Here is a 27,590-nt window from a genome sequence, read left to right on the forward strand (position 1 = left end):
ATCCCCCACCGTCCTGGAACAGGGCAGGGAGGTGTCACCACTGACCAGAACTTAACTGGACCAGCCACAAATACTGTGGCTACAAGAGAAAGTCACAGGCTGGGTATTCTGCGGCGAGTGTCTCACCTCCTGACTCCCCAAAGCATTACCACCATCTACAAGGCACAAGTCAGGAGTGTGATGGAATACTCTACACTTGCCTGGATGAGTACAGTTCCAACAACACTCAAGAAGCTCGACACCATCCAGGACAAAGCAGCCCGCTTCATTGGCACCCCATCCACCACCTTAAACTTTCACTCCCTCCATCACCAGTGCGCCATAGCTGCAGTATGTACCATCTATAAGATGCACTGCAGCAACTCGCCAAGGCTTCTTTGACAGCACATCCCAAACCTGTGACCTCTACCACCTCGAAGGACAAGGGCAGCAGGCACACGCGAACACCATCACCTCCAAGTTCCCCAAGTTACACGTCATCCTAACTTGAAAACAGATCGCGTTCCTTCATCGTTGCTGGGTCAAAATGCTGGAATTCCCTCCCAAACAGCCTCGCTAAAACCTGCCGCTGGCTTTGTGCATTCAAACATAGACTGAAAGTCCTATGCATTTAATCGTATATTCACTGAGCGACTCACTCCTACAAGAACACGAGCAGCTCAAATGATTAGTGGAGTGTATTACTAATTTGTTTGAGCTCATTTCCAGTATAGACAGAACTTCAGTAAATTTCATTTAACAATCTTATTTTTAAGTGGCGACACTCGTGGCACAAACAAACTATTCCAGAGGACTTTGAAACACAAATTTATTCCACTCTGATAATCCAGCTGCAAATAGTGAAATGCTGTCTGCATCCACAGGTGTCGAAGTAAATTCTCCCAGATTCTCTGAAGCTGTAACTTACTTTGAGATGAAAACAGGCCACTATGGGAAGTTTCTTCATTGTAAGCTGTTTTGTTGACTCTTGATAACTATGGCAACCACTACATTTTATTTTGGCACTGCTTCCGAGATGCTCAGGTCTTGTAAACCTGGGGACAGAATTAGTGAAAGACGCAGATTAATACTCACATTACGTTTTAAAGAAAATTGTTGTTGGCAAGGCAGGGTTTATTGCTCATCCCTACTTGCTCTGAGGGCTTTAAGAGTCAACCACAGAGTGGGACTGGAATCATGTGTAGACCAGATCAGGTTGGGGTGCAGGTTCCTTTCCCTGAAGGACATTCGTGAACCAGTTGGGTTTTTAAGACAATCCAGCAACTTTAATGGTACTTTTTCGGGTGCCAGCTCACAAATTACCAAATTTTATTGAATTCAATTTCACAACCTGTTATGGTGGCATTTGAACTCGCGACCTCTGGGTTGCTAGTCAAGTACCATAACCAGTAGACTACCATACTCAACTTATAATAAAGGAGGTTAGAGAGGAAACGGTATTAACTGGGTAATAGAAATGGATCAATAGCTGATTTCTTCAGGGAAAACAACCCCCAATTCTCCTTTCCCCATTCAACAATAGCACTTGTGTGACATAAATATTAGCTGGTGAATGCAGTGATGGGGCTTGGGGAAGGCACAAACTGTCTGAAGAACAGAATAACTTGAACATTTATCCAGAGCTTACAAAATTCAACCAGGGGACATTTAAACTAGAAAAGGGAAAGGAAGAGTACAAGGTATGGAGCTTTAAAGAGATAAAGATTGAAATGGATTAACAGAGATAGGCTCATGACCTGAAGATGGTTGTGACTTTCATAGAATGTAGGTGGAATAGCAAAAATAACTTGAGGGAGGTCTTACGGATAGTGTGAGTATTGGTTGAATGATTTCTTTCTTTCTCACCCTTTTTGTATAACCAACTGGCATTTATATAGGATAGCAAAATACTGTGGATTTATATAGAGCAGTTAACGAAGACAAACGACCCAAGGCGCGTATATGAAGGCTGAGCCAAAGAAGGAACTATTAGGAGAGGCGACCAAAAGCTTGGTCAAATGGGTAGGTTTTAAAGAGGATCTTAAAAGGAGAGGGAGGCGGATGGATTTAGGGAGGGAATTCCATAACGTGGGGCCATAGGCAGCAGAAGGCACAGCCACCAATGGTGGGGTGAACAAAAAGCCAAAGTCAGAGAGAAATGGAGAGTTCAGTAAGGGGGAGGAGTGGGGATTGTAGGACTGGAGGAGGTGAGAGATAGGAAAGGGATGAGGCAATGACGGATGAGCTTTTAGAGCAAGGCGAGACGTACAGAATTGGGTCTCCACTCCACCCATTTAAACTAGTATTTAGGGTTTAATTGTTATCAGTTATAAAAGCATTTTAAAGTGGCACACATGCTAAATGCTTATTCCATTCAACAAATTATTGTCTAGGATTAAATCTCTGCAGTGGCACTGAAACACTTCACTATATAAAAACATAAGAAATAGGAGCAGGAGTCGGCCAGTTGGCCCTTCAAGCCTGCTCCGCCATTCAGTAAGATCATGGCTGATCTACCACATCTCCACTTTCCTGCACTATCCCCATATCCCTTAATATTCAAAAATCTATCAATCTCTGTCTTGAATATACTCATCGACTGAGCCTCCACAGCCCTCTGGGGTAGAGAATTCCAAAGATTCACAACCCTCTGAGTGAAGACATTTCTCCTCATCTCAGTCCTAAATGGCTGACCCCTTATTCTGAGACTGTGACCCCTGGTTCTAGACTCCCCAGCCGGGGGGAAACATCCTCCCTGCATCTACCCTGTCAAGTCCTGTAAGAATTTTGTATGTTTCAATGAGATCACCTCATTCTTCTGAATTCAAGAGAATACAGGTCTAGTTTACTCAATCTCTTCTCATACGACAGTCCTGCCATCCCAGGAATCAATCTCGTGAACCTTCAGTGCACTCCCTCTATGGTAAGTATATCCTTCCTTAGGTAAGGACACCAAAACTGCACACAATACTCCAGGTGTGGTTTCACCAGGGCCCTATATAATTGCAGTAAGACATCTTTACTCTTATACTCAAATCCTCTTGTAATAAAGGCCAACATACCATTTGCTTTCCTAATTGCTTGCTGTACCTGCATGTTAACTTTCAGTGATTCATGTACAAGGGCACCCAGGTCCCTCTGAACACCAACATTTCCCAATCTCTCACCATTTAAAAAATACTCTGCTTTTCTATTTTTCCTACCGAAGTGGATAACTTCACATTTCTCCACATTATATTCCATTTGCCATGTTATTGCCCACTCACAGCCTGTCTATATCCCCTTGAAGCCTCCTTGCATCCTCCTCACAACTTACATTCCCACCCAGCTTTATATCACCAAATTTGAATATATTACATTTGGTCCCCTCATCCAAATCATTGATGTAAATTGTGAATAGCTGAGGCCAAAGCACTGATCCTTGCGGTACCTCACTAGTTACAGCCTGCCAACCCGAAAATGACCCATTTATTCCTACTGTTTGTGTCCATTAACCAATCCTCAATCAATGCTAGTACATTGCCCCCAATCCCATGAGCCCTAATTTTGTTTAATAACCTCTTGTGTGGCATCTTATCGAATGCCTTCTGAAAATCCAAATACACCACATCCACTGGTTCCCCCTCATCAATTCTGATAGTTACAACCTCAAAAAACGCGAACAGATTTGTCAAACACAATTTCCCTTTCACAAATCAGTGTTGACTCTCCCCAATCCTAGTGTTATTTTCTAAGTGCCCTGCTACTACATCCTTAATAATAGATTCTAGCATTTTCCCTACAACTGATGTCAGGCTAACTGGTCTGTAGTTCCCAGTTTTCTCTCTCCCTCCTTTCTTAAATAGGGGGGTTACATTTGCCACCTTCCAATCCCATAGAATCGATGGGATTTTGGAAATGACAACCAATGCACCCACTATCTCTATAGCCACCTCTTTCAAAACCCTAGGATGTAGGCCATCGGTTCCAGGAGATTTCTCAGTTTTCAGTCCCGTTAATTTCTCCAGTACTATTTTTTTTTTTTTTTAACTAATAATTTCTCTCAGTTCCTCATTCTTGCTAGACCCTTGGTTCTCCACTATTTCCGGGAAGTTTTTTACGTTTTCTTCTGTGAAGACAGACACAATGTGTGTAATTTCTCTGCCATTTCCTTATTCCCCATTATAATTTCTCCTGTCTCAGCCTGTAAGGGACCCACATTTATTTTTGCTAATCTTTTCCTTTTTACATACCTAGAGAAGCTTTTACGGTCTGTTTTTATGTCTCTCACTAGTTTACTCTCATATTCTATTTTCCCTTTATCAATTTCTTGGTCCTCCTTTGCTGAATTCTAAACTCCTTCCAATCCTCAGGCTTACTATGCTTTTTGGCAACATTAGAAGCCTCTTCCTTTGATCTAATACTATCTTTAACTTCTTGTTAATCACGGTTGGACCACTTTTCCCCATGGGTTTTTTATACCTTAAAGGAATGTATATTTGTTGTAAATTATGAAGTAACAGAAAATGCTGGAAATACTCAGCAGGCCAGGCAGCATCCGTGGAGAGAGAAACAGTATTTTGCTATTTTGTAAATTATGTATTAATTCTTTAAATTAGCCATTGCTCATCTACCATCATACATTTTAATGTAGTTTCCCAATCTACCTTAACCAACTCGCCCCTCATACCTACGTAGTTTGCTTTGTTTAGATTTAAGACCCTAGTTTCAGATTTAACTAAATCAGTTTCAAACGCAATATAAAAAATCATATTATGGTCACTCTTCCCTAAAGGCCCCTTTACGACAAGGTTATTAATTAATCCTCTCTCATTGCACAATACTAGGTCTAAAATAGCCTGTTCCCTAGTTGGTTCCTCAACATACTGATCTAGAAAACTATCTTGCATACATTCCATGAATTTGTCCTCCACACTATTACTGCAAATTTGGTTTGCCCAGTCTATGTAGATTAAAGTTCCCCATGATTATTGTATTACCCTTGTTACATGCACCTCTAATTTCCTGACTTATACTCTGCCCTACATTACAACTACTGTTTGGGGGCCTATAAACAACTCCCACCAATGTTTTGATTTTCAAGCCAAAATCCTTTCTCTCTACCCTCTACTAAACAGGCATGACACATACGCCACAAAAGGGATGAGCTGCTACATCTTCAGTGCTGTACATATCTACAGCGCTCAAACTCTCTACAGTGAGAACCAGCATCAGAAGGTACCTTCGTAGACAGTCTGTGAGTGTGGTGGTTCCAGAGGACATATGGCTTTCTCCATTTACAACATTCCCATCAGAGCCTGGGCTCAAGGGCCAGAATGGCGTGGAAGACCCAGGTAAGTCCAGGCTGATGTCCCAGAAAGGATCTATCGTAGTGGAGACACCACTGGAGGGAAAAAAAGTTATCACATGGTCACAACGGTGCACACAGCAGTCAGATGACGTCCAGTCCCGAGTGAACAGCACAATTCAACATAGCCTGTGTCCCTGTAGTAACAATAATCTTCTGCTACATAGAAGTTACAACACGGAGACAGTGGAATTTAACCCAACCAAGTGTTGGTGTTTATCCATCATACAAGCAGTAGGCCTAATCCCATGTGCCAATGACTGAATCATAATGAGGACTAGGACCCCAAAAGCTCTTTGGATCTACTGCAGATTTAAATGGAGCATATCTGGCTGACTTGTGACTCAGCATTTCTCAAATACAGCAAATGGAAAGTATTAAAAAGCTTCTTTCCAAGTCCACCTTCCAGCACATTTTTAGCTCAAACAATTGTGCAAAATTGCAGTGTTGTTTTATTTTAGTCAGGTTTGTCCCCAATAGTCTGTTTAACCGCTGTTTAATTACTTTGCAGTACTCCACTACTGCTGTGATTCGCTGCAGAAAAGTCTGCAAACCAAAATAGGGCAGTGCTGCAAACAGTGCATGGGAGGAAGGTGATGCAGATTGAGGACTCCAGCCCATATCTGTAATACAAATCAAACCGACTTACGACGGTCTCAGTGCTTCCACCAGTTCACTGGTTTCAATTGGACTTCTAATAATTCAAGTTTTTTTTTTGTGCTTAAAAAAATTTGCAGATGCAATATTGCTAACCCTCTCCAATTATAAGAGAGGTGAACATCACCAGACACCACTCTCCTCCCACAGCTCCAGGTGGTTTAACAAGCCTTCAATTATAAACTCACAACAAAAGCTATTGTCTTACTGGCAGACTTGGCAAGTGACGTCAGACTGCAGCCCCCCAGTGAAGATTTGGTCAATAATGCAGTTACAGTGGTTTGGATTGCTGGCTTTCTTCCCATTATCATCACCTACAGAAAAAGATAAAGATAAAGTGTGATAAAAGCGGTTGGCGAAATCTTCCAGAGAGACTGAACCGCAAGGCTGAGAACTTAAAACACACACAAAGCACCAAACAATTACTGCAAGAACTGATCTTTCACCAGTCATTTCAAACATGATCTGCAACAGCACAGGTGACATTTGCCAACACTTCTGCCTGGTCCTGTAGGATTGAGGGACAATGCCTGCCCTAAAGCCGAGCTAAAAATGTCAATTTTGTATGTGATCAGAAATTAAATTTTTCCATGGAGCAATTTTTTTTAATACATAAAACAAAAAGTAGCACAACTTCACTCCTCCGGGAGATGACTGAAGCTGTGACATTTTGGGGCAAAATTTGCCACCTAATGGATGAGTCAGTCCTGCTACGCCCTCCCTAACACTCATAAGAACATAAGAAGTAGGAGCAGGAGTAGGCCATACGGCCCCTCGGGCCTGCTCCGCCATTCAATAGGATCATGGCTGATCTGAACCTAGACTCACGTCCACTTCCCTGCCCGCTCCCTGTAACCCCTAATTCCCTTAAGCTAGGAAACTGTCTATCTCCGTTTTAAATTTATTTAATATCGCAGCTTCCACAGCTCTCTGGGGTAGCAAATTCCATAGATTTACTACCCTATGAGTGAAGAAGTTTCTCCTCATCTCAGTTTTGAAAGGGCAGCCCCTTATTCTAAGATTATGCCCCCTAGTTCTAGTCTCACCCATCAGTGGAAACATCCTCCCCGCATCCACCCGATCAAGCCCCCTCACAATCTTATATGTTTCGATAAGATCACCTCTCATTCTTCTGAATTCCAATGAGTAGAGGCCCAACCTACTCAACCTTTCCTCTTAAGTCAACCCCCTCATCTCCAGAATCAACCGAGTGAACCTTCTAGAGACCCACTCGGTCTCAGAGCCAGAGCCGAAGCAGGATTACAGATCCACTCGGTCCACCAGAGGTATCCCATCCAAGGGATATGGACAGGGCTCAGGACAAAGCACTGGAGCTTGGCTGATCCAGTCCATGATTTTGATAGTCCTCAAATCAAGAGAACGGCAAATCAAGAGGATGTTATCAGCAAATTACTCGACTGGGAAAATGGACTAGTGTGTGCGCGGTGTACAAGCACACAGTGGCCACATCTATGTGCTGTCCTCGTGTAGCAACGGAACTTAGTGGGGTAGATGGTGACTCAAAGACAACTCTTCAGCAGAAGAGATGTGCTGCCTTATTAACCTGTATTTAGTTTATCTTACCATGTTTCGAATGCTCTCGCTTACAGCATATCACATTAAGGTTAAGGTGCAGAACCGTTGGGCTGAATTATTTTGAAAGAATAGCCGGGAATCTCCTCAGCGCTGCTCCCGCTCCAGCGCTGTGACTTCACAGCGGAATTGTTCTATCAGCTCACACAAGCAGTGGGGAGGGATGTGCTTATAGCTCTCTTGCAATTGGAATAAGAACATAAGAAATAGGAGCAGGAGTAGGCCATTCGGCCCCTTGAGCCTGCTCCGCCATTAAGATCATGGCTGATCTTCTACCTCAACTCCACTTTCCTGCACTATCCCCATATCCCTTGATTCCCTTAATATCCAAAAATCTATCTAAAAGACTGAATTCTCCTTCACTGTGAGAGCTCAAGAGGGAATATTTCAGAGGGAATATTTTATTTTGTTTCTCGGTTCTGGCAAAGTTTCATTTTGTAGTTGGGTTTCAAGACTTAGCCCTGGAGTTGAGATTAGATCACAAATGTACCTTACATTGATGGGGGTTGAGCAGGGTGGGGTAAAAACCCTAAGTTATTGGGCGTGAAATCTGCTAGTAATACACACAGAAGCAAATTTGTGAGGCAGCCTAATGACCAGGGCTGCAGAAAGAGAAGCTTCTTCTCCCACCACTTCAGTTATGCGGGTCTGTACAGTTGTCTGTACCTGGGCTGAAACAAGTTAGGGAAGGAAATACCTACATGGCTTGAAATAAACCTTGTTCAGTTACTTTACAAAAATACACTCTGGCTATTGTTACTTGCTTTGCATCATCTGAAATTTAGAACCATATGTGAAGCTGGTTCTACAGATAAAATGCATGGGGAAGAGATTGGTTCATCAGTTTTTGATTTACATAGAAGCATTTTCTACAAGCAAACAAAGAAACTGGTGAAATTTGGCTCCTACATTTGTCCTTCTGTTTAGGATTGAATCAGCATGTGATCCATCACTACACTTTAAACAGAATTATAAACTTCCACATTAATTCACAGCTGCTCTGTCTGTTCAAGTTTAAACAGAAAGCTACAAATTACAGCAATTTTTTTTAAATCAAGAAATTCAAAGAGGATCATGAATGGTCAGCTCTCTGAAATTGGGTGCAGTGAACCATTCTGGAGAGGGCTGAAAGTGGAAGCTTCGAAGTACTGGTGAAAATCAGGACATTTTTAATTGGAATTGACAGAAGCACCTTCAATAACTCTGCCATATTATATTAGGGAGGAGGTGGCATACAGTAAATGAGACTGCAAACTGGAGGTGTCAGCAATGCAGTGCCATCAGTCATGAAATTAGAGCAAGAGAAATGCTTTACTTGGTATTTAAACTCCCACATTTTAATAAAGCACCATAAGCCATGCCTGTAATAATAAGAGCCCACAGATGAATATGGCAGGTTTAGATCTAGAAAGATCAAGCTCCTCTTTACCAGGTCCTTCATAATTTTACTGCAGAGGTCTTTGAGGTGGATCTGTCATATATCCAAACCTGGGCTCAACCTACGCTCCCACCCACGGGCGTTATGCTGGCTCTGGCTTTATAAAGCTGCACTTACAGCCACCTACACACCATTGACTTTAAATAAGAAAAAAGTCTATTTAAAAATAGCACAGTTTGGCCTAATACCAGTCCACTGTCAGTGCTGCAGTGGCCTCTGCTGTTGCTGACTGAACATCTCACTTAACATGTCAGACTGTCGGCAGGTTTAAAGCTCTTTTCGTGCCTGTCCATCCTCCTGTCAAGGAATACATGTGTGGTTGGGGAAAGTTACTTCTAAAGGTACCAAAATAATTTCATTTCATGCCATAACTAAACAGAACGATTTCGTTCAAGTTGTTGCAGTAAATAGAATGTGGCTCTGTGGCTGTCTCTACCGGTTTCGGTCAACATTACTCTCCCATTCCACAGCTTGGTGGTAGGGCTCAACATGACTATCCTTCCAGCCAGTGCACTGTGCACGAGTACAGGATTTGCAAAAGCTGTAATGGCTGCTGTCATCCAACACAAAGTCGCAGTTGTGAAGATTTTGGTTGTCTGATAAAAACAATCCTGGTGTTCAAAACCCCCCCCCCATGGCCTCACCCCTCCCTACCTCTAACCTCTACCAGCCCTACAACCCTTCAAGAACTCTGCATTGCTCCAACTCTGGCCTCTTGTGCATTCTCCACTTCCTTCGCCCAATCACGGGCGATCGTGCCTTCAGATTTAATTCTTTCTCTCGCTCTAATTGTTTAATCCCTCATATTAAAAACATTAAAAGAGTTTACCCAATTAAAATCACTGAATACAGAATGTATCTTTGAAAACGAAAGAAGAACTAGCCTTTATCACAAGAACAAAGAAACACAGCAAAGTGCTCTCTGCAGCTCACACTGACGTCCTCTGGGGCAGTGTAGTTGGAGCTGGTGGAGCAGGGCGCTTTGATCAGGGGGTGGGACCACTTCAACTTTTTTTTGCCCCTGGTTAAGTTCACCAAGCCATCTGATTGCCTATGAGCCTCCATGACATTCGCCAGGGGAGAGGGGAAGCCACTCTGTAGCCATTTTCAGACATTTTTGTTTACCCCCATGATTTTTGGGGCAAATGGAAATAAATAAAAATATATACATAAAAAAATTAATATATATATACAGGAAACTCTCGTTTAAACGGCACCTAAATATCCGGAATTCTCTATTAACCGGCAAAATTCTCGCTCCGAAAACAACACCTCAATAACCGGCAATGTTGCCGAGTCCGAGTCTCCCGCGGTGGCAGAGCTAGTCAGCGGGGGTAATTCTCCAAACTGCCACTACTCGGCTTCTTGTCGGGAGTCGGAACACCTCAATACCCTTGTAACAGGAGTCTGGCTCTCCCGCGCTGCCGGTAGTCTCTTCTGATCTGCCATTTTACAGGGGTACTGTGTGTCGCCCACGCTGCTGGTAGTCATTGCATTGCATTACCCTCAACTGGCAGTACTGTACTTAATCAAGCATCTTCCACCATCCATTTAACACAACATTCTGTAGGTGAATACCCAATTACTGTATACTACACATTTCTTATTTTTTTAATTTTTCTTTGTTAAACATAGCCTCGGTAGAGAACCCTCTCAGTCATCCGGAATTTTTGATAAACCGGCAACACGCCGGTCCCGGATAAAAGAGAGAGTTTCCTGTAATAAATAAAATATATATAATAAATAATGGTCCAGAAATTCGGGTCTCCACGGGTGAGTACGCACGGGGTACTCACCCGTAGGCCCGATGGAAGTGCCGGTTTCCTGCATGCACTGCACATGCGCGGGAAACCAGCACTTCCGTTCCCCTGAACGAAGAGGTTCAGAGGTCGAACACGTGCGCGGGGGAGGCTGCGCATGCACATCAAACGTACGTTTTTTTTTTTTTTAAAAACAGGTTTCTCCGGGAACGTAAGCCTGCAGAAGTTAGAAATATAAAAAGCAGGCGTAGGGTCTGTTTTTCACAAGGTAAGTGGTGAATTAATGAAAATTAAAACATTTTTTCCACAGGTTTATTATTTTTAAATACTTTAAAGCAAGGTACGTTTATTTTTTAGCCCAGTTAGAATATAAAATTATTTTTTTCAAAAATTTAAATTGTTTAAAATAGTTATTTCATGTAATTTATAGTTTATTTTAAAAATGTGATTTAAAAAAATGTATTTGAAGGTTTAGTGCTATTTTGGGGTCGTAGTATTTATAAGTCTTGACAGCAATTCCTGTCAGACTTATGAATGGAGCATTCCCTGCTCCGATTGGCTGCCCATGGCCCACGTGATCCCAGGGGACGCATCGAACTAACTGTGCCCCTGGGATACGCAAGCACTGCGCGCCAGCAGCTGGACCAGGCCCCGGATCGGAATTCCACACGGGCCCACAGCTCAACGGCCGGCGTGCAAGGCAAGTGCAGATCGGGGGCTTGCACCCGCGGGAAGCCCCCGACCTGAATTTATGGATATATGGATAGCGAGCACAGAGAAGGGTCAATTCTACAATGTGTGGGGGGGGGGGGGGGGGGGTTGCAACCTCACAGTCATGTGAAAGTTTTGTGGCCAATGAAGGCCCTGGTTTTGATTAGAGCTCCATCTCATTAGTCCATACCTTTGCAGTGCCTATGTAGAACATCTAGTGCAGCGATCAGAAACTCATGTGCATCCTGCTGCTCGTACCCTGCTAAATGCCGTGCGTGCGTCCACACCAGATGCAGTAACCTATATGGAATATGTGGAGATCGGTACCCAGAGTAAAACTGCATGAAAGGAAAAGAAACATTTTTGTTAATGCGAGGAAATGGAAACCCACTTCACTGTACATACAGTAGTTGTTTAAAATCAAACACTGTTGGAGGTTCATGAATCAGCACTCCAGGACCCAACAGACTTAGAAGCTCTGCTGAATGCGCTTGCAGTTGTGTGTTCTACTCAGCCACACTATGGAAAGCAGACATTTAAAAGATGTTTGGGCTAGAACATCAAGAACCCTCTGACAAAGAAGTCCATCAGCTGTTGCAGACACACGCAAGAGCTTAGAGTTGAAGCCTCTGAGTTGGTGGCAGGCTGCATTGAGAGATGATGAAATGCTTCATTTTCACAAGATCTGGAGAATGGGTTCATACACATGAACCAGCATTCTCTGTGAAAATAATGACATCATGGGCAGTCTCAAATAAAAAGTTCAAGAGTTAACAAGCAGGGCTGTAAAGGAAAATCTCCCAGACTCCAGTAGTACAGCATTAGCTTGGTACAAAACAGATGGGAATTTATTTTTGTATCCTGCTTGTTTTTGTAGATTTTATACTGGCTTCAAGTGTTTGAAAGGAAGGAACAAGACGGCATCACAGAAAATGAAAAACCTTTTGCACGTCACAGATTTGAAAGAGAATCAAGTGCGTTATAAGGGAGACACTTTCCTCCCGGCTGTGATTGGACGCAGCTCAACGCAATTCAGGGAGTATGTATATTGTGGCTTTTCTGTTGATAAAACAAACTCTTTTTGAAGCGGATGACTGATGCTTTGCGTCGGATAGCTAAATGAGTTAAAAGAAATGTACAAGGAACTTTGTATAGCTTTGAAATATAACCCAAGGCATACTGGAATTTAAAAAGAGAGAGATAAAAGGGGAAAAAAACTTGACACTGGAAACTTAAATCAAAACAGAAAATGCTGGAAACAGATCTATCGGCATCTGAAAGAGAGACTGAACAATTGAATGCATCAGGTAGAGGTTCTTTGTCTGAACAGAGAAAAATGTTCACAGCTAATTTTCTTTAGTCTAAGAAATGTGCACAATAGCAACAAAGGGGCACTTTAAACCCAAGCTCTGTAATGGTCAGTGGAACAGGGTTTATTCAGTGAGATTTGGACTCAATGCCATGCCTGAACATGATCTTATGTTAGTTGATGGTATAGTGGAGTCAACTGTAGCAGAAGTCAGCGACCAATGCCTGAAACAGACAGTAAATCATTCAGATGCAAGCCCTGTGAATCAGATTGGGTTGTCTAATCAGAATTGGAAGTTCACAGAAGGGCTTTAGTGTAGAGCAGGAAAAATACCTGCAGAAAAGGGGAGCTTCACACGTTTAATGAAACATGTTTTAACTGTAGAGACTGGAAACAAAACAATTTAGCATCCTGAATATTAAGCAAACATGTCTGACTGTTGGCAAAATGAAATATTCATTGACATTTTCTTTTCTCCCAATTGATATTTATAATTAGAATTAGAGGTGGTAATTAATTAGGGCCCCCCTCTGCCAAGATAATTACTTTGCATCCTTCAGAAGCAGTTTGACACCTCGGGTTCAGGAACACATTGGGTTTGGGGTAGTTTGGGAGCTCGAATAGCGAACAGTATCTTGCATTGCATTCAACGGTTGGCGCATGACTCTGCTGATAACCACTCACCTCCTGAAATAGCCTAGACATTTCACAGACTAGACAGCAATTGGGACTTTGCATTTCACATTTGTGTCGGTCAGAGAGGAAAAAATCCCGGAGTAGTGGAGTGTGGGTAAGTGCCTGGACAATGCAGTTCATGAAGCAGGTGTTCCCTAGGTTTATTAGGCCTCGGAGACCTGAAACAGAGAATACTGGAATCATAAAGCGAAAGCACGTAGCATTTCTTTAGTCTCGGGTACAAATCACTGAACAGGTTAAACCAAATACACTCAGTTTGTATAAATGAACAAATAAGATGTTCTATTTGGTGTACTACATTTCGACAGATGACATAAGAGTACAAGACCATGTACAAGCCAAGCAATGCATTTACTGAAAAAGTGCATTTGCACTTTATAGCCACAGCGTAAGACACAAATATTACAAAAAGTAGCAGAACTTCACTCCTCCGGGAGATGACTGAAGCTTCGACATGGAGTAAATATTTGGCACCCAATGGATGAATTGGTCCTGCTATGCCCTCCTTATTTTGAGTATTGGTTCCAATAAAATTAAGGAAAAACAATTTGGTGTCATGCAGATTGTTCCCTCAGTTCCCAAGACCCAATCATTCATGTATAAATAGTAAACAACAGCAGCATCAACCGTGTCCCACTGCTCACTATTACTTTTTGTTCTGACTAACTTCCGCTCATCCCATCCTTCGCTTTCTGCCCACTAACCGTCTCTCGAGATGTGGCCACACTCTCCTGGATTGGAGATTCCCGTTAATAGGATGGTTGACGAGGACGTGGGCTCTAACCTAATTTTCAGCATAAATTAGAAGTTTAAGACACATGATGGCTGTTCACCTGGCCAGTGCAGTAACTCATTAAAGATCCAACTTTTCAAGCAACCGAAACCTGCAAATATCGTGGCTGGTTCGACTTTGACTGTACGACGAGTCCATATTTGATACAATAGGGAACAGTGGATGCAGACAGCTAGAGTTGAGACATTTCCAGAAAGCTGCCTTCTGACAAGATTTCAGCAAACAATTTCTGGTAGTAAACCAATGATGGAAGCTCTGCAGTGACCTTGACAAGGAGCTGCATCTCCAAACCAAAATCAATAGGAAGTGTCTAATTACACCAGTGTGAAAATAGCACAACCCTGCAGAGCAACGAGCCGTCTCAAATCATGCCGTCAAACCTGCAGAAATGTGCTTTGCTTTTTTATTACTACTCTATGTGCAGGTCTGAGTTTTCAGGAGTAACTTGGCACAAGTCATACAAAATTAGCATTAAGCCATTTTAAAAATATTTTGCACACTCACACAAATTTAACTTAGTGCAGATGGTAAAGGGTTACAGTATAAGACACCGGCGATTCCTCCACTGAATGTGAGCACAAGCTGCATTGTCTAATCCACTCTGCTGCATGCTTCCTACACCTTTAATATGCCTCCCTTTCAAAACTATCCAAATCACTTGAGAGTTTATGGGCTCTGCTTCGACAATAGTTTGTGGCAGAGAATTTTTTTTTTTTTTTTTTTTTTTTTTAAATTAAAAACCGCCCTCCAAAAACATTTTTTCTAACCTCTCCTTTAATTCTTTCTGGAATTATCTTAAGTTTACACCATCTCATTCCTTTCCCTTTTCTTACTAAACGTTGGGGTTTGTCACACTGATGTACCATTGTGGATGGGCATCAAATGATCTTCAGTCTATAACTTTTTGGAACAAGAGTCCGAGCACTGGAGAAACTTGCGATACTTGGCTGCATGAATAGGTGGTGATACTTCTTGCACCCCCCATAGGCTTGTACCTTCTGCTGTTTCAAACAGGATGTCTACCATGTCTGTATAAATGCAAAAATCTCGATATCAACCTTATCGTGCACTTGCAGCCTTTTCTGCTTTTAGCAGTTCTGTTGCCTATCACAAGCTACATTAAAACTTAATGATGGCAACTACATTTTATTTTTAAAAAGCATTTGAACACAAAGGAGAATCACTGTTTGGAGTCTGTCGCTGGTCTGTATACCTCCTAATATTTAGCCCATCGGGATTAAAGCTGGGTTATTTACTGTATAGCCATTTTCTTGATGATTCCAGCAGCTCCTCACTGTGACAGCAGCAACGGGGAAAGAATTTGCTGCTCCTCACTGGCAGTTTGGGAGATTGCAGCAGTTGGAAGGGAGGAGTCATTCCACAAGACATCAAAGGCTTCCGTGGCAATTTAAATTGCATAGATTTCAACACGTTGGAATGAATAGGAGGTGAGCAGTCTTGAGGATGCGTTTTATTTGTACTTCGCACAAGCAGAAAAACTGATGCATCACATGTAGTGTGTGTTCGGGATGCATGCCCTTACTCAGCCACAGCCAGCCAGTGGCTTTAGCCATTTGGCACCAGTAAGTAGGGAGCAGGAGCAAGAGATTATCATTTGAGGAGAGGAAAGAAAAGTAGGGAGAAAGGAGAAGTGGGAGGAGAGGAAAGAAAGCAAAGGAGAGGAAGCAGAGGAAGTGAAGTGGGGGGGGGGGGGATTTCTCTACTTGAGCCACCTGATCTAATCACACCACCATTGGAAATAATTGATCTATATCCCTTCCAGATCCCAACAGACATACATTTCTTGACATCTATGATGAGGACAAGGAGAGGTACAGGGGAGGGCAAGAGCAACACCATGGAGCAAGGAGGTACCCATGGAAACCAGTAACACTAAACCCCAAAACTGGTGCGAGTTAGAACTGGGGATTCCACAGCCAGGGGGATAAACTGCGTTGTTTGCAACTACGACTGAAAGCCCCAAAATGTGCATTACCTCCCTGGTGCTAGGGCAAGGGGCATAATAGGACAGGTGGAGAAAAACCTTCTAGAAAGGGAAGAGAAATAGCCAGAAATTGTGGCTCACACAGGAGCCAGTAAAAGAGAGAAGAGTTGGAAGGGGTTCTGAGGAAGTTTGTTGAGTTAGGCACTACATAGAATTTACAGCACAGAAACAGGCCACTGCCAATGTTTATGCTCCACACAAGCCTCCTCCTACCCAATTCATCCAACACTCACCAGCAAGCATATTGTGGTAAACCACTTTTATCGTTCACTATCGTTACACTATAGTTATCACTGTTATATCGTTACTCTATGGTTATCACTGTTCACACGGTTGTATCACTATACGAGGTCGCCTCTTGTCACGCTGCTATACCTGGGCTGACCACTGCTGACTCCGCCCATGACTCCACCTACCTGCCCAGGTATAAAGGTAGTCGACTGGCTGGCATTCCTCCTTGTTGTATCCGATCACCCACGAGGGTGGGCTCTGTTATTTAGCCAATAAAAACCTATAGTTACTTTCTTAACTCGTCGCTTTTCATTGGATGAATTGATAGGTATATCAATTTTATTGGCTAAATTTTAAAATGTCGACACTTGAGCAGTCAAACGACCAGCCAAACGACCAGCCAGACGCCCAGCTACAACAGCCACAGCAGCCGGCCTGGCTGCGAGCCCTCAGACCACCGTACCTGGACCTAAACCCACAGGCAGCAAACTCAGCCCTCGACTTCGAACACTGGCTGAGCTGCTTCGAAGCCTACCTGGGAGAATCCGGCGTGCCTCAGAAATCCATGCTAAGAGTTCTGAACGCCCAAGTGAGCCCTAAAGTATTCGCACTCATCCGGGACCTTAAAACATACGAGGACGCCATCAACCGGCTGAAAAGACAGTACCAAACCCCGGTAAATTCCATGTATGCCAGACACCTCCTAAGATCCCGCCCGCAACAGCCAGGAGAGCCCGTGGAGAAATTTTTACGGGTGCTACAAGCACTCGGCAGAGACTGTAACTTTAAAGCGGTAACGGCGGCAGAAAATACTGAAGACAATGTCCGCGATGCCTTCGTGAAAGGCCTGCGGTCCGACTACTCACAGCAAAGACTACTGGAAGCAAGGGACCTCGACCTGGACAAAGCTGCAGCCCTCGCTCTCTCTCTAGAGGTGGCCCATCGGGACCTCGAGGCATACTCAAGGTACTGTAACTCGCGACCCTGGGGCTTGGGACCGACCCCGACCGCGATACCCCCCGCAGCAACCCCCCTGGGACCTACCTCAGCGTCGGCGTCCCGGACCCGATCGAGACCGCCACCCCCGGTACCGGCTCCGACATCGGACCCCCGCGATCGGGCCGCCGGCTGCTTCTTCTGCGGCCAGGCGAAACACCCGAGGTCGCGCTGCCCAGCCAGGAACTCTACCTGCTCAAACTGCATGAAGAAAGGCCACTTCGCTAAGGCCTGCAGAGGTGGACCATCAGAGGCCAGCAGTGCCTCATGCGAGCTGTGGGGGCGGCCATCTTCCTTCAAGGCAACAGAGGCCAGCATCCCCACATGTGAGTCATGGGGGCGGCCATCTTTGATACAGGCAACCGACACCAGCAGTGCCTCATGTGAGTTATGGGGGCAGCCATCTTCTCCGCCATTTTGTCCAACCTCGTGGGAGACGCCATTTTACCCACCACGCCCGACCGCCACCGTGCCTCGAGACCCGACTACCGCCTCAACCGCAGACTACAACAACTCGCTCAGCTATACACTAGCCTCCGTCACACTGGACCAGGCCCGCCCGCATCACCTGTCCAAGTCGATGATGGACATCAAAGTAAACGGCCACGCCACGACCTGCCTGTTCGACAGCGGAAGCACGGAGAGCTTCATCCACCCAGACACGGTGAGCCACTACTCCCTCCCTGTCCTGCCAACGCGCAACCGGATCTCGATGGCATCGAGGTCACACGCCACAGACATCAGTGGCTACTGTGTTGTGACCCTGTCGGTTAAGGGTACGGAGTATAAAAATTTTAAACTCCTCGTCCTGCCCCAGCTATGCGCTGCCGTCCTACTAGGCCTAGACTTCCAATCCCACCTCCAAAGCGTCACGCTAGCATACGGCGGACCCCTCCCCCCACTCACAGTCGACAACCAGCAGATTTTAAACCGCCCACCGCGTAACACCTGCGGCCTATCCACCCTCAAGGTCCCGCCACCTTCCCTGTTCGCTAACCTCACCCCCGACTGCAAACCCGTCGCTACCAAGAGCAGGCGGTACAGCGCCGGGGACAGAGCTTTCATTAGCTCTGAGGTGCAGCGTCTCCTGAAGGAGGGCATCATCGAGGGGAGCACCAGCCCCTGGCGTGCCCAGGTCGTGGTCGTTAAGACCGGCAATAAAAACCGCCTGGTCATCGACTACAGCCAGACCATAAACAGGTACACCCAGCTGGACGCATACCCCCTTCCCCGCATATCTGATATGGTCAATCAGATTGCGCAGTACCGGGTATTCTCCACCATCGACCTTAAGTCGGCCTATCACCAACTCCCTATCCGCCCTGAGGACCGCCAGTATACAGCCTTCGAGGCGAACGGCCGCCTCTACCACTTCCTTAGGGTTCCCTTCGGCGTCACCAACGGGGTTTCGGTCTTCCAAAGGGAGATGGACCGGATGGTTGACCAGAACGGGCTGCACGCCACGTTCCCCTATCTAGATAACGTCACCATCTGCGGCCGCAACCGGCAGGACCACGATGTTAATCTGGAGAGATTCCTCCGCACGGCCCAACGGCTGAACCTCACCTACAATAAGGATAAATGTGTGTTTAACACCTCGCGCCTTGCCATCCTCGGCTGTGTAGTAGAGAACGGAGTCATCGGCCCCGACCCCGAAAGAATGCGCCCCCTCATGGAGCTACCCCTCCCCCCACTGTCCAAAGGCACTGAAGAGAACCCTGGGGCTCTTCGCCTACTATGCCCAATGGGTGCCCAATTATGCGGACAAAGCCAGACCCCTCATGAAGTCCACATCCTTCCCCCTTACGGAGGAAGCGTGCGCAGCCTTCTCCCGCATTAAGGGAGACATTGCCAAGGCCACAATGCACGCAGTGGATGAGTCCATCCCCTTCCAAGTCAAGAGCGATGTATCCGACTTCGCCCTAGCCGCCACCCTTAACCAGGAGGGGAGACCGGTGGCCTTCTTCTCAAGGACCCTACAGGGCCCTGAGATCCGACACTCGTCGGTCGAGAAGGAGGCCCAGGCGATTGTGGAGGCGGTACGACGCTGGAGGCACTACCTGGCAGGCAAACGATTTACCCTCCTTACCGACCAACGTTCGGTCGCTTTTATGTTTAATAACAAGCTGAGGGGCAAAATCAAGAATGACAAGATCTTGAGGTGGAGAATCGAGCTCTCCACCTATGATTATGATATCTTGTACCGGCCAGGTAAGCTGAACGAACCCCCCGATGCTCTGTCACGAATTACATGCGCCAGCGCGCAAAGTGATAGACTTCAGACCCTCCACAACGACCTCTGCCACCCCGGGGTCACCAGACTTTACCACTTCATTAAGGCCCGCAACCTGCCCTACTCCATCGAGGAGGTCAGGACCATGACCAGGAACTGCCAGACCTGTGCCGAGTGCAAACCGCACTTCTTTAGGCCGGACAGAGCAAGCCTGATCAAGGCCACCCGCCCCTTCGAGCGCCTGAGCATCGACTTTAAGGGGCCCCTCCCGTCCTCTGACCGTAATGTGTACTTCCTCAACATTGTTGATGAGTACTCCCGTTTCCCCTTTGCCTTCCCCTGCCCAGACATGACCAGTACCACGGTCATTAAATGCCTGAACGACCTCTTCGCCTTGTTCGGGTTCCCAAACTATATACATAGTGACCGGGGCTCCTCCTTCATGAGCGAGGAACTCCGTCAGTTCCTACTAGCGAGAGGTATTGCTGCAAGCAGGACCACCAGCTACAACCCCCGAGGGAACGGCCAGGTGGAAAGAGAGAACGCGACGGTATGGAAGGCCGTCCTCTTAGCCTTAAAGTCTAAGGGCCTCCCAACCTCCCGCTGGCAGGAAGTCCTCCCGGCAGCGCTGCATTCCACCCGGTCACTACTTTGCACTGCCATCAACGCCACCCCCCATGAACGAATGTTTGCTTTCCCCAGGAAGTCGACTACGGGAACCACGCTACCAACCTGGCTGACCTCTCCGGGGCCCGTCTTGCTGCGAAAGCACGTGAGGGCCCATAAAACGGACCCCCTGGTCGAGAGGGTGGACCTCCTGCACGCCAACCCCCAGTACGCCTATGTGGCATACCCAGACGGGCGTGAGGACACAGTCTCCTTACGAGACCTCGCACCCTCGGGCACTCCGGAGACACCACCTTCACCCCCCCCCAACCACCCCCCCAATTCCAGCCCAGGTAGACGGCATGCCGGAACCCCACGAGCCTTCGCCGACCACGCAGACACCAGCATTAACACCAGATAATGCAACACCGCCGCTGCGACGATCAGAAAGGCTTACGAGGCCTCCGGACAGACTGACATACCCGAACTGGTAGTACACTTCACCCCGCCGGACTCAAATCTAAACAAGGGGTGAATGTGGTAAACCACTTTTATCGTTCACTATCGTTACACTATAGTTATCACTGTTATATCGTTACTCTATGGTTATCACTGTTCACACGGTTGTATCACTATACGAGGTCGCCTCTTGTCACGCTGCTATACCTGGGCTGACCACTGCTGACTCTGCCCATGGCTCCACCTACCTGCCCAGGTATAAAGGTAGTCGACTGGCTGGCATTCCTCCTTGTTGGATCCGATCACCCACGAGGGTGGGCTCTGTTATTTAGCCAATAAAAACCTATAGTTACTTTCTTAACTCGTCGCTTTTCATTGGATGAATTGATAGGTATATCACATATGCTTCTACTCCAAGACTTAGACAGTACCAGTTGAGATAAACAGATTAGATAGGTCAACGCGTGTAAAGACATAATGGGCGATTTCACAATCGTGCTCTCCCCAGGAGGGCAGCCGGTGAAATCGCAGGCCCCGTACCTCGTGGCATGTTCCTGTAACTGCTCTTTTCTTGGGAAAAATTCAAGGACAGGCTGTTTATGTGGGATGGTTTTCCCTAAATCTGATTGTTACCAATGCAATTGAAAAGAGGGTAAATAGGACAGTGGGGGAGGACTGAATCTAGTCTAAGACAGGAGAAGGATAAAGAAAACATACAAAAAAATATTAAACCTAAGCAGCAGAAAAAAATATTTAGGCATAGGTCTAAATTAATATTTTATACAAATATAAAGGAGCAACAGGAATTAAGAACTTGAGTGAAGAGATATATGCCAGCTAGTGAGATTATGGACATCCTCTGCCATGTTTGAGATGCCAAAGAGCTGAAGGGTATAAAGTATTTCACAAGAGTAGGCCGACAAAGAGCAATGGAGGAGTTGCTTTATTGATGAGGAATGAAATAGTAGCTACTGAAAGGGTGGATATCACCAATGGGGACAAAACCAAGGGTGCTTCAAAGATTGAGAGTAGCGCATCCCCTGCTATTTCCTCTCTGACCTGCTTCCGTATTCCACAATGTATGCCACCACGGCCCAGTGCCTTTTCCAATGACTTCAGCAAACTTAAGTACTACTGCCTTATCAATTGTCCTAACCAATTGCTCAAAGTCTTGCACGCTTTCATTCCCCTCGTCCCCCAATCAGTCTCCTACAAAAATCAAGGCAAAGTACTCCTTTAGCATCTCCACCACTCCCTCATCCTCCATGAGATTTCCTTTTTCTTGAACTATTTTTACTTGTGTTTATATGATCCTTTACCATTGCAGTTGAGGTTAGCGGCCAGTCTTTCACAACCCCTTTCAACCTTTTTCACTTCAACTCTACATTTTGCACTCTGCTCAATTTTCTTTTGCAGCCTTGAATATCATACACCTTTTTAAGTCTCATTTTAATATCAATTTCCATGCTCATCCAAGGAACTCACATTTTATCTTACCTTAATTATCTCTTGTTTGAATGTTTCCCATTCTTTGCCCACCATCTTATCTACAGTATTTCCTTAACTTACTGGGCAAGTTCCCTTTTTATCCTATTGCAATTTGATTTTTCCTCAGACAACTAATTGACAATTGCCTCATGTTTTAAGTTTATATTGAACCAAATTACATTGTTTGTTTACTGATATTACTTAGTTCCAACTCCTTTGTTTCCCAGAACTGGATCTAGCACTGCCCCCTTTCCTGTTGGACTAACGAGTCTGCGTTCTTCGATTGAACCAGTTATGTCGGGGGATTTTGATGTCAATAAGTGTTGTTAATGCAAATATGAACAGGTAACACTGAACAGATGTGTAACAGAAAGTTGTATTTCACCAAAAGCAGGCAGAACCCTGGGATGGGGCTAAACCTAAACCCTTGGGAATACATCAACTGTCTCCCTTTAAAAAAAGAGTCCCACTGCTATGCTCAGAGAGGGTGCCTCTTCCCTCCCCCACCCCCCAACTGATTCTTCCCAACAAAAAAATCAAACTGAACAATAAAGTCAAGGGAAATCAAACAAGAATATCAGACAGTGGGAGGCATCCAGTATACTGACAAATGTCACAAATTGGCATTCACAGGCCACCCAAAGAAACAACATGGACACACCTTAAATTCAACCAACGACCTTCGGCTTCTTTTTAGGTCAACAGCACACATGAAACACACGGACTGAGTCATCCAGAGATTAGAAAAGTCTCTGCTGGCAGAGGTCGAGGAGGGTTTGGGAGTAATCATTGATCACACTCTGAAAGCATCTGGCTAAGTGTGAAGCAGTTACTAATACAGCAAACTGTAGGTTACTGGCATGCATCTGGGAGTGTATCGGGTTACCAATCAGAACAGGTTATCCTGATACTGTACAGATCAATGGTGAAGCCAGGTCTGGAGTATGGTACGCAGGTTTGGGCCCCTACCTCAAAAAAAAGATACAGGAGCATTATAAAGCATTCATAGAACAATGAACAAAGCTCAGGGGCCTATGTTATGAAGAAAGGCTCAAGCAACTAAAATTATTTTCGTTAGAGCAAAGACTAAGCTTTGAATGCCCCCGCCCAGGCGCAATAGTGGACATACAGAACAGACCCCCAGAGATGGTCATTGATTTGGGGTCAAGTGATACTTTTAAAAAGGAGATGAATCGATACCTGTTCAGAAAATGGACTGCAGGTTAGAGAGATATTAACAGCATTGCTTGATTTTTATGGGGAAGAAATGTTATTGTTCAGTACAGTAGGAGATCAGCATGTGACAGGGGTGGGCACAGTGAAGGCAAACCACAATAATTGTACATCGACTCTGGTTGGGACAACTTAATTTCTCTCCCCGCCCCTGCCCCCCTCCAACCCCAACTGATTATCCCCTTCTGACTGTCCCTCCTCCTTCTTCACCCCCACTCCCCCCACTTTAGAGATTGCATTCTGTAACAAATAAATGAAGCGACAAAATTGGTTGTCTTTGGTGTTGCATAACATGTTTTACAAGGAGAGACAGATTAATCAATGTGGTAGTGATGGCATGGTTAAACAAGTAGCAGAGCAGAACATTAATAATTCTCGTGCCACAAAACCGTACTAAATCCCAAACAGATTCTTCGATATCCCTCTGCATTAGAAGTGAATAAAAAAAGTGCCTGAAGCCAGTTGATTGAAGGTTGCAAGCACAGTCCAGCAAGAAACACCACTCACGACCCAAGCTCATTGATCTTACTGCAGAAACTGATGACTCACTGCAAGGGCCACGCTAGGGAAATTTTTCTATCAGCAATGCACCATTTGCAGGGCTGCAGGTCTATTGTGATTTACTCCTTAATTAAGTTAAAGCGATACACAAGATGATACATTCTTGACCTTCTAGGGTCCTCTTCGCTCCATGATATGCAGGCTGCACACACCACTGAAGTCAAACCAAACTCCACTCTGGGGAAACCACAAAGCAGAATACAATCCCCAGCAATGGGCGGTGCCGGGAGCAGTTCACTTTCTCCCACCACCCACCCACTCCACCAACCATCCCACAAAGCCCCAGGGTTGCACACATGTGCCTATTTGCTTTGACCTGAAACTAATTTGTAATTGCTTAAATAACAAAATACCTAATCCAAAACCGAAAGCATTTGCAGTCACATACAACTTGGACTTGTGGGGTTTGAGGGGAAGATTGAGAAGGATGCACATCATTTGAAACATACCCTTTTCAGTGAGAGAAATTGCAGCTCCGATGCAAGTGTAGCAAAGCAAAACAAGCAACCAAAGACATTAACCCAGAGTCCAAGAAGGGCATGGTGGCCGGCATCTGGTTCTCGATGAAAGGTAGAGACCGACCGTCAATGGGGCCGTGCTCTCCCTGCCGCAGCCTGGAGTTGGGTGGCCCTCCAGTGGATGGAAGCTGCCCAGCGGGATGCCACCCAGGCTCAACTAATGGTGGCAATCCCATGTGATTGGTCTATTATTGCAGACTGCCACCCAAAGAGCAGTGGACACAAAGAACCATCAACGTGAAATCTGGAGTAAAGGCTGCTCTCCAGATTCAGGAGGCCCTTCCGCAAATACATTAAGCATTAAACTTTTGTGCGCATTTAGAATTCCATCCTCCTCGGTCAAAAACCAGTCGTGCCTTATCAGGAACACATTAAGGATGGCCAATAGGGGGCAGCCTCAGATAAGCTTAGGCCAAAGGTCCTTAAAATTGATGAATGTTGCCTTGATGGGGAAGACAGGCAGATCGAAAGGAGAGGGAGGAGAAAGGGGGGGGGGGGGGGGGGGGGAAGGGAAAATCCCTACTATATGAAAATAAAGATAACATTTATCAGACCCGCCCATCATCTGGTCCAACTCCTGTCCCTTCAATATTTTGCACCAGTTAGTGTCTATGGGTGCAAAGAAAATGTTTCCAAAAGTATTTTAATCTGTCCTTCAATTGGACATTGATAACTATATTAGCAAAGTTAAAACATTGTGGGGCAGAAATAAACAATGAATGTAATTGAATTAGCACAGGGAGACTTAGAAAAGGACCTGGAACTGACAGACTCGTCACTTAACCAATGTAGAGAAACAATCAACAGAGCAAATTGAAATTTGAAATATCTAGCCAGAACAGAACAGTGCAAACCTATAGATGTTAAGGCTTCACTGGTCACACTACACGTAAACTTGGGCACAAAGATGCACATACACTGAGGCACAGAAAAAGCAATGAGGTTGTATCCTAAGTATAAGAGATGAGCTACGAGAAAGGCAACAGCAACAATTTACATGGAGAGTGTAAATGAGTTTTTACACTCATGGATGAAGGCACTTATGGGGACAGGGCAGCGTCATTGCAGCAAGGCGAAATATTAAGCAGTATAGACAAGTTAGGCCCAGACACTATTACAAAGTAAGTCAGCAGATAAGCAAAACTTCAAGTAAATTTAAAAGCAGGCTTCAGAAAAAAAACTTTTGCTCAAACGAGAAAGAAATGTTTGGGATAATCTACCAGTTCGGGCACTGGAGACACAAACATTAGCATTATTCAAAACACATTAGGGGCCCTGATGAGACATGTACTCCTGCATTTACACTTGTCTCAGACCAGTAGCTACAGGATAAGTTCCAGGCATGCAGCTTCCAGCCTAGAAAAGGGCTCAGTTACACACTCAAGTGCACACAGCATTCCTGTCCCAGCAGTTCATTTTTTGTTTACTGTTCAGAGGATGCTCGAACACAAATGGCTAGTGAGGTACAGACGATAAATGTATTTAAAAAGTTATTGTCTAAGTATTTGAAGAGGAAGCGTGTAAAAGAATGCAAGAAAGAGGCAAGGAAATGGGATTCAGGAGATTGCTCCAGCTGAAGATCTAGAACTGGCAGTCAAGATGGGCCAAAAGGCCACCGTCTGTGTTGCAAATTCTGTGATTCAATGGAGAGTTGTGGTGGCTGAGTTTGCAACCTGTAAGCAATCAATTAATCCCAGGTGGGTTTACCCCACTTAAATGCTTTTAAAATCTGGCAAGAGATTTACAACAGAGCAGGAGAAACTTGTGTGAAAGTTAATGGAGTTAGTGATTCAATCAGAGACCATGTCAACATTTAAGATTAGGTTAGATAGGTGGTTGAAGGAAAGGGGAACAACAGGATATGGTGGGCATATGGGATGTGGAGTACCGCTCTTTTGGAGGACAGAAATTACGATATGGAAACAGCCCAACCAATTTGAGAGTGGGCTGAATGGCCTGTTTCCATGTTGTAATCTGTATGTCATTTCTATGCTTCAGTTTGACACCATGTGGAATGTAACTCCAGTGAGAGACTCCCTCCTTCAGGAGTTACGTCATGTCCAGACTCCAGAATTTCACAACAACTTTAACATGGTTTCCCACTCAGCATCAGTGCTCAAAAGTTGTGTAAACGCATCCTTAATGCAACGAGGGATGAGCTTCAATAGGCTGAATGGCCTTTCTCATCCCCGATTTTTATTTTGCTGCTAATGCTTTGGACTAAAGTACTCCCATCGCGAGCTGAATAACAGTAAAGCATCAGCATTGAAATAACAAATATGACCCGCTTTAGGCCTGGAAACAAAGTGAACTGTTCTGACCTGAAACATTAACTTGCCTGTTCTCTCCACTAATGCTGACTGACCTGCTGAGTGCTTTTCATTTCAAGATTTCCAGCATCTTATGGTTTTTTGCTTTTTGCCCATTTTAGATCTGTTTCCCTTCCAGTTCTCTTCTGCAACATTGATTACGAGGAGAGACTAGGCTTTGCAATCTTAAGATCCTATGTCCCAGAACCACGGCTCCATTAAGTACCTCAAAATCCCAGAATTGACTGCCCAAAAATTAGTATGCATTAGGATCATGTTAAAGAGCAAAATAGATCGAGACCAATGCTTTGGCCAAAGTCTCCATTTTTGGAGGATATTAACCCCACTTCAATGTCATCCGTCAACTAGATGTTTTTGTTATGCTTGCTACCAAGCACTGGACAACTCCAAACCTAAGCAAGCTAAATTCAACAAAATTAACAGCAGCTTTCTGATGTTATTAATTGCCGTGGCGACGTAAGAATTGATATATGGAACTCCGAACTTCTGACACCGACCAAGAACCAAGACGGTTGCTGGAAAAACACAGAGCTAAGGACATTTCAAGAGGGACGCCTTCACACAGTTCTATGTACGAGATGGTCACTGGGTACATCTCATGCCCCAGGCGATATTTCCGCCACAAGGATTATTCCGTATACATGAAA

At 45.0% G+C, this 27,590-nt stretch overlaps 1 protein-coding gene across 4 annotated transcripts in view; it reads right to left on the reverse strand.

Annotated features, from left to right (window-relative positions):
* usp22 (ubiquitin specific peptidase 22) overlaps positions 1–27,590 on the reverse strand; it is a 98,411-nt gene that overhangs the window by 11,685 nt on the left and 59,136 nt on the right. For all 4 annotated transcript variants that reach the window (XM_086000171.1, XM_086000172.1, XM_086000173.1 and 1 more), the window contains 5 exons: positions 13,479–13,648; positions 11,676–11,823; positions 6,192–6,297; positions 5,201–5,362; positions 908–1,034 (listed from right to left, as the gene is read on the reverse strand). In XM_086000171.1, coding sequence (XP_085856297.1) covers positions 908–1,034; positions 5,201–5,362; positions 6,192–6,297; positions 11,676–11,823; positions 13,479–13,648 — 713 coding nt within the window. The remainder of the gene's footprint in view (positions 1–907; positions 1,035–5,200; positions 5,363–6,191; positions 6,298–11,675; positions 11,824–13,478; positions 13,649–27,590) is intronic.

This window comes from Somniosus microcephalus, chromosome 11, assembly GCF_052327205.1.
Source record: "Somniosus microcephalus isolate GS21.2 chromosome 11, FLI_Smic_1.0, whole genome shotgun sequence".
Lineage (NCBI taxonomy): Eukaryota > Metazoa > Chordata > Chondrichthyes > Squaliformes > Somniosidae > Somniosus > Somniosus microcephalus.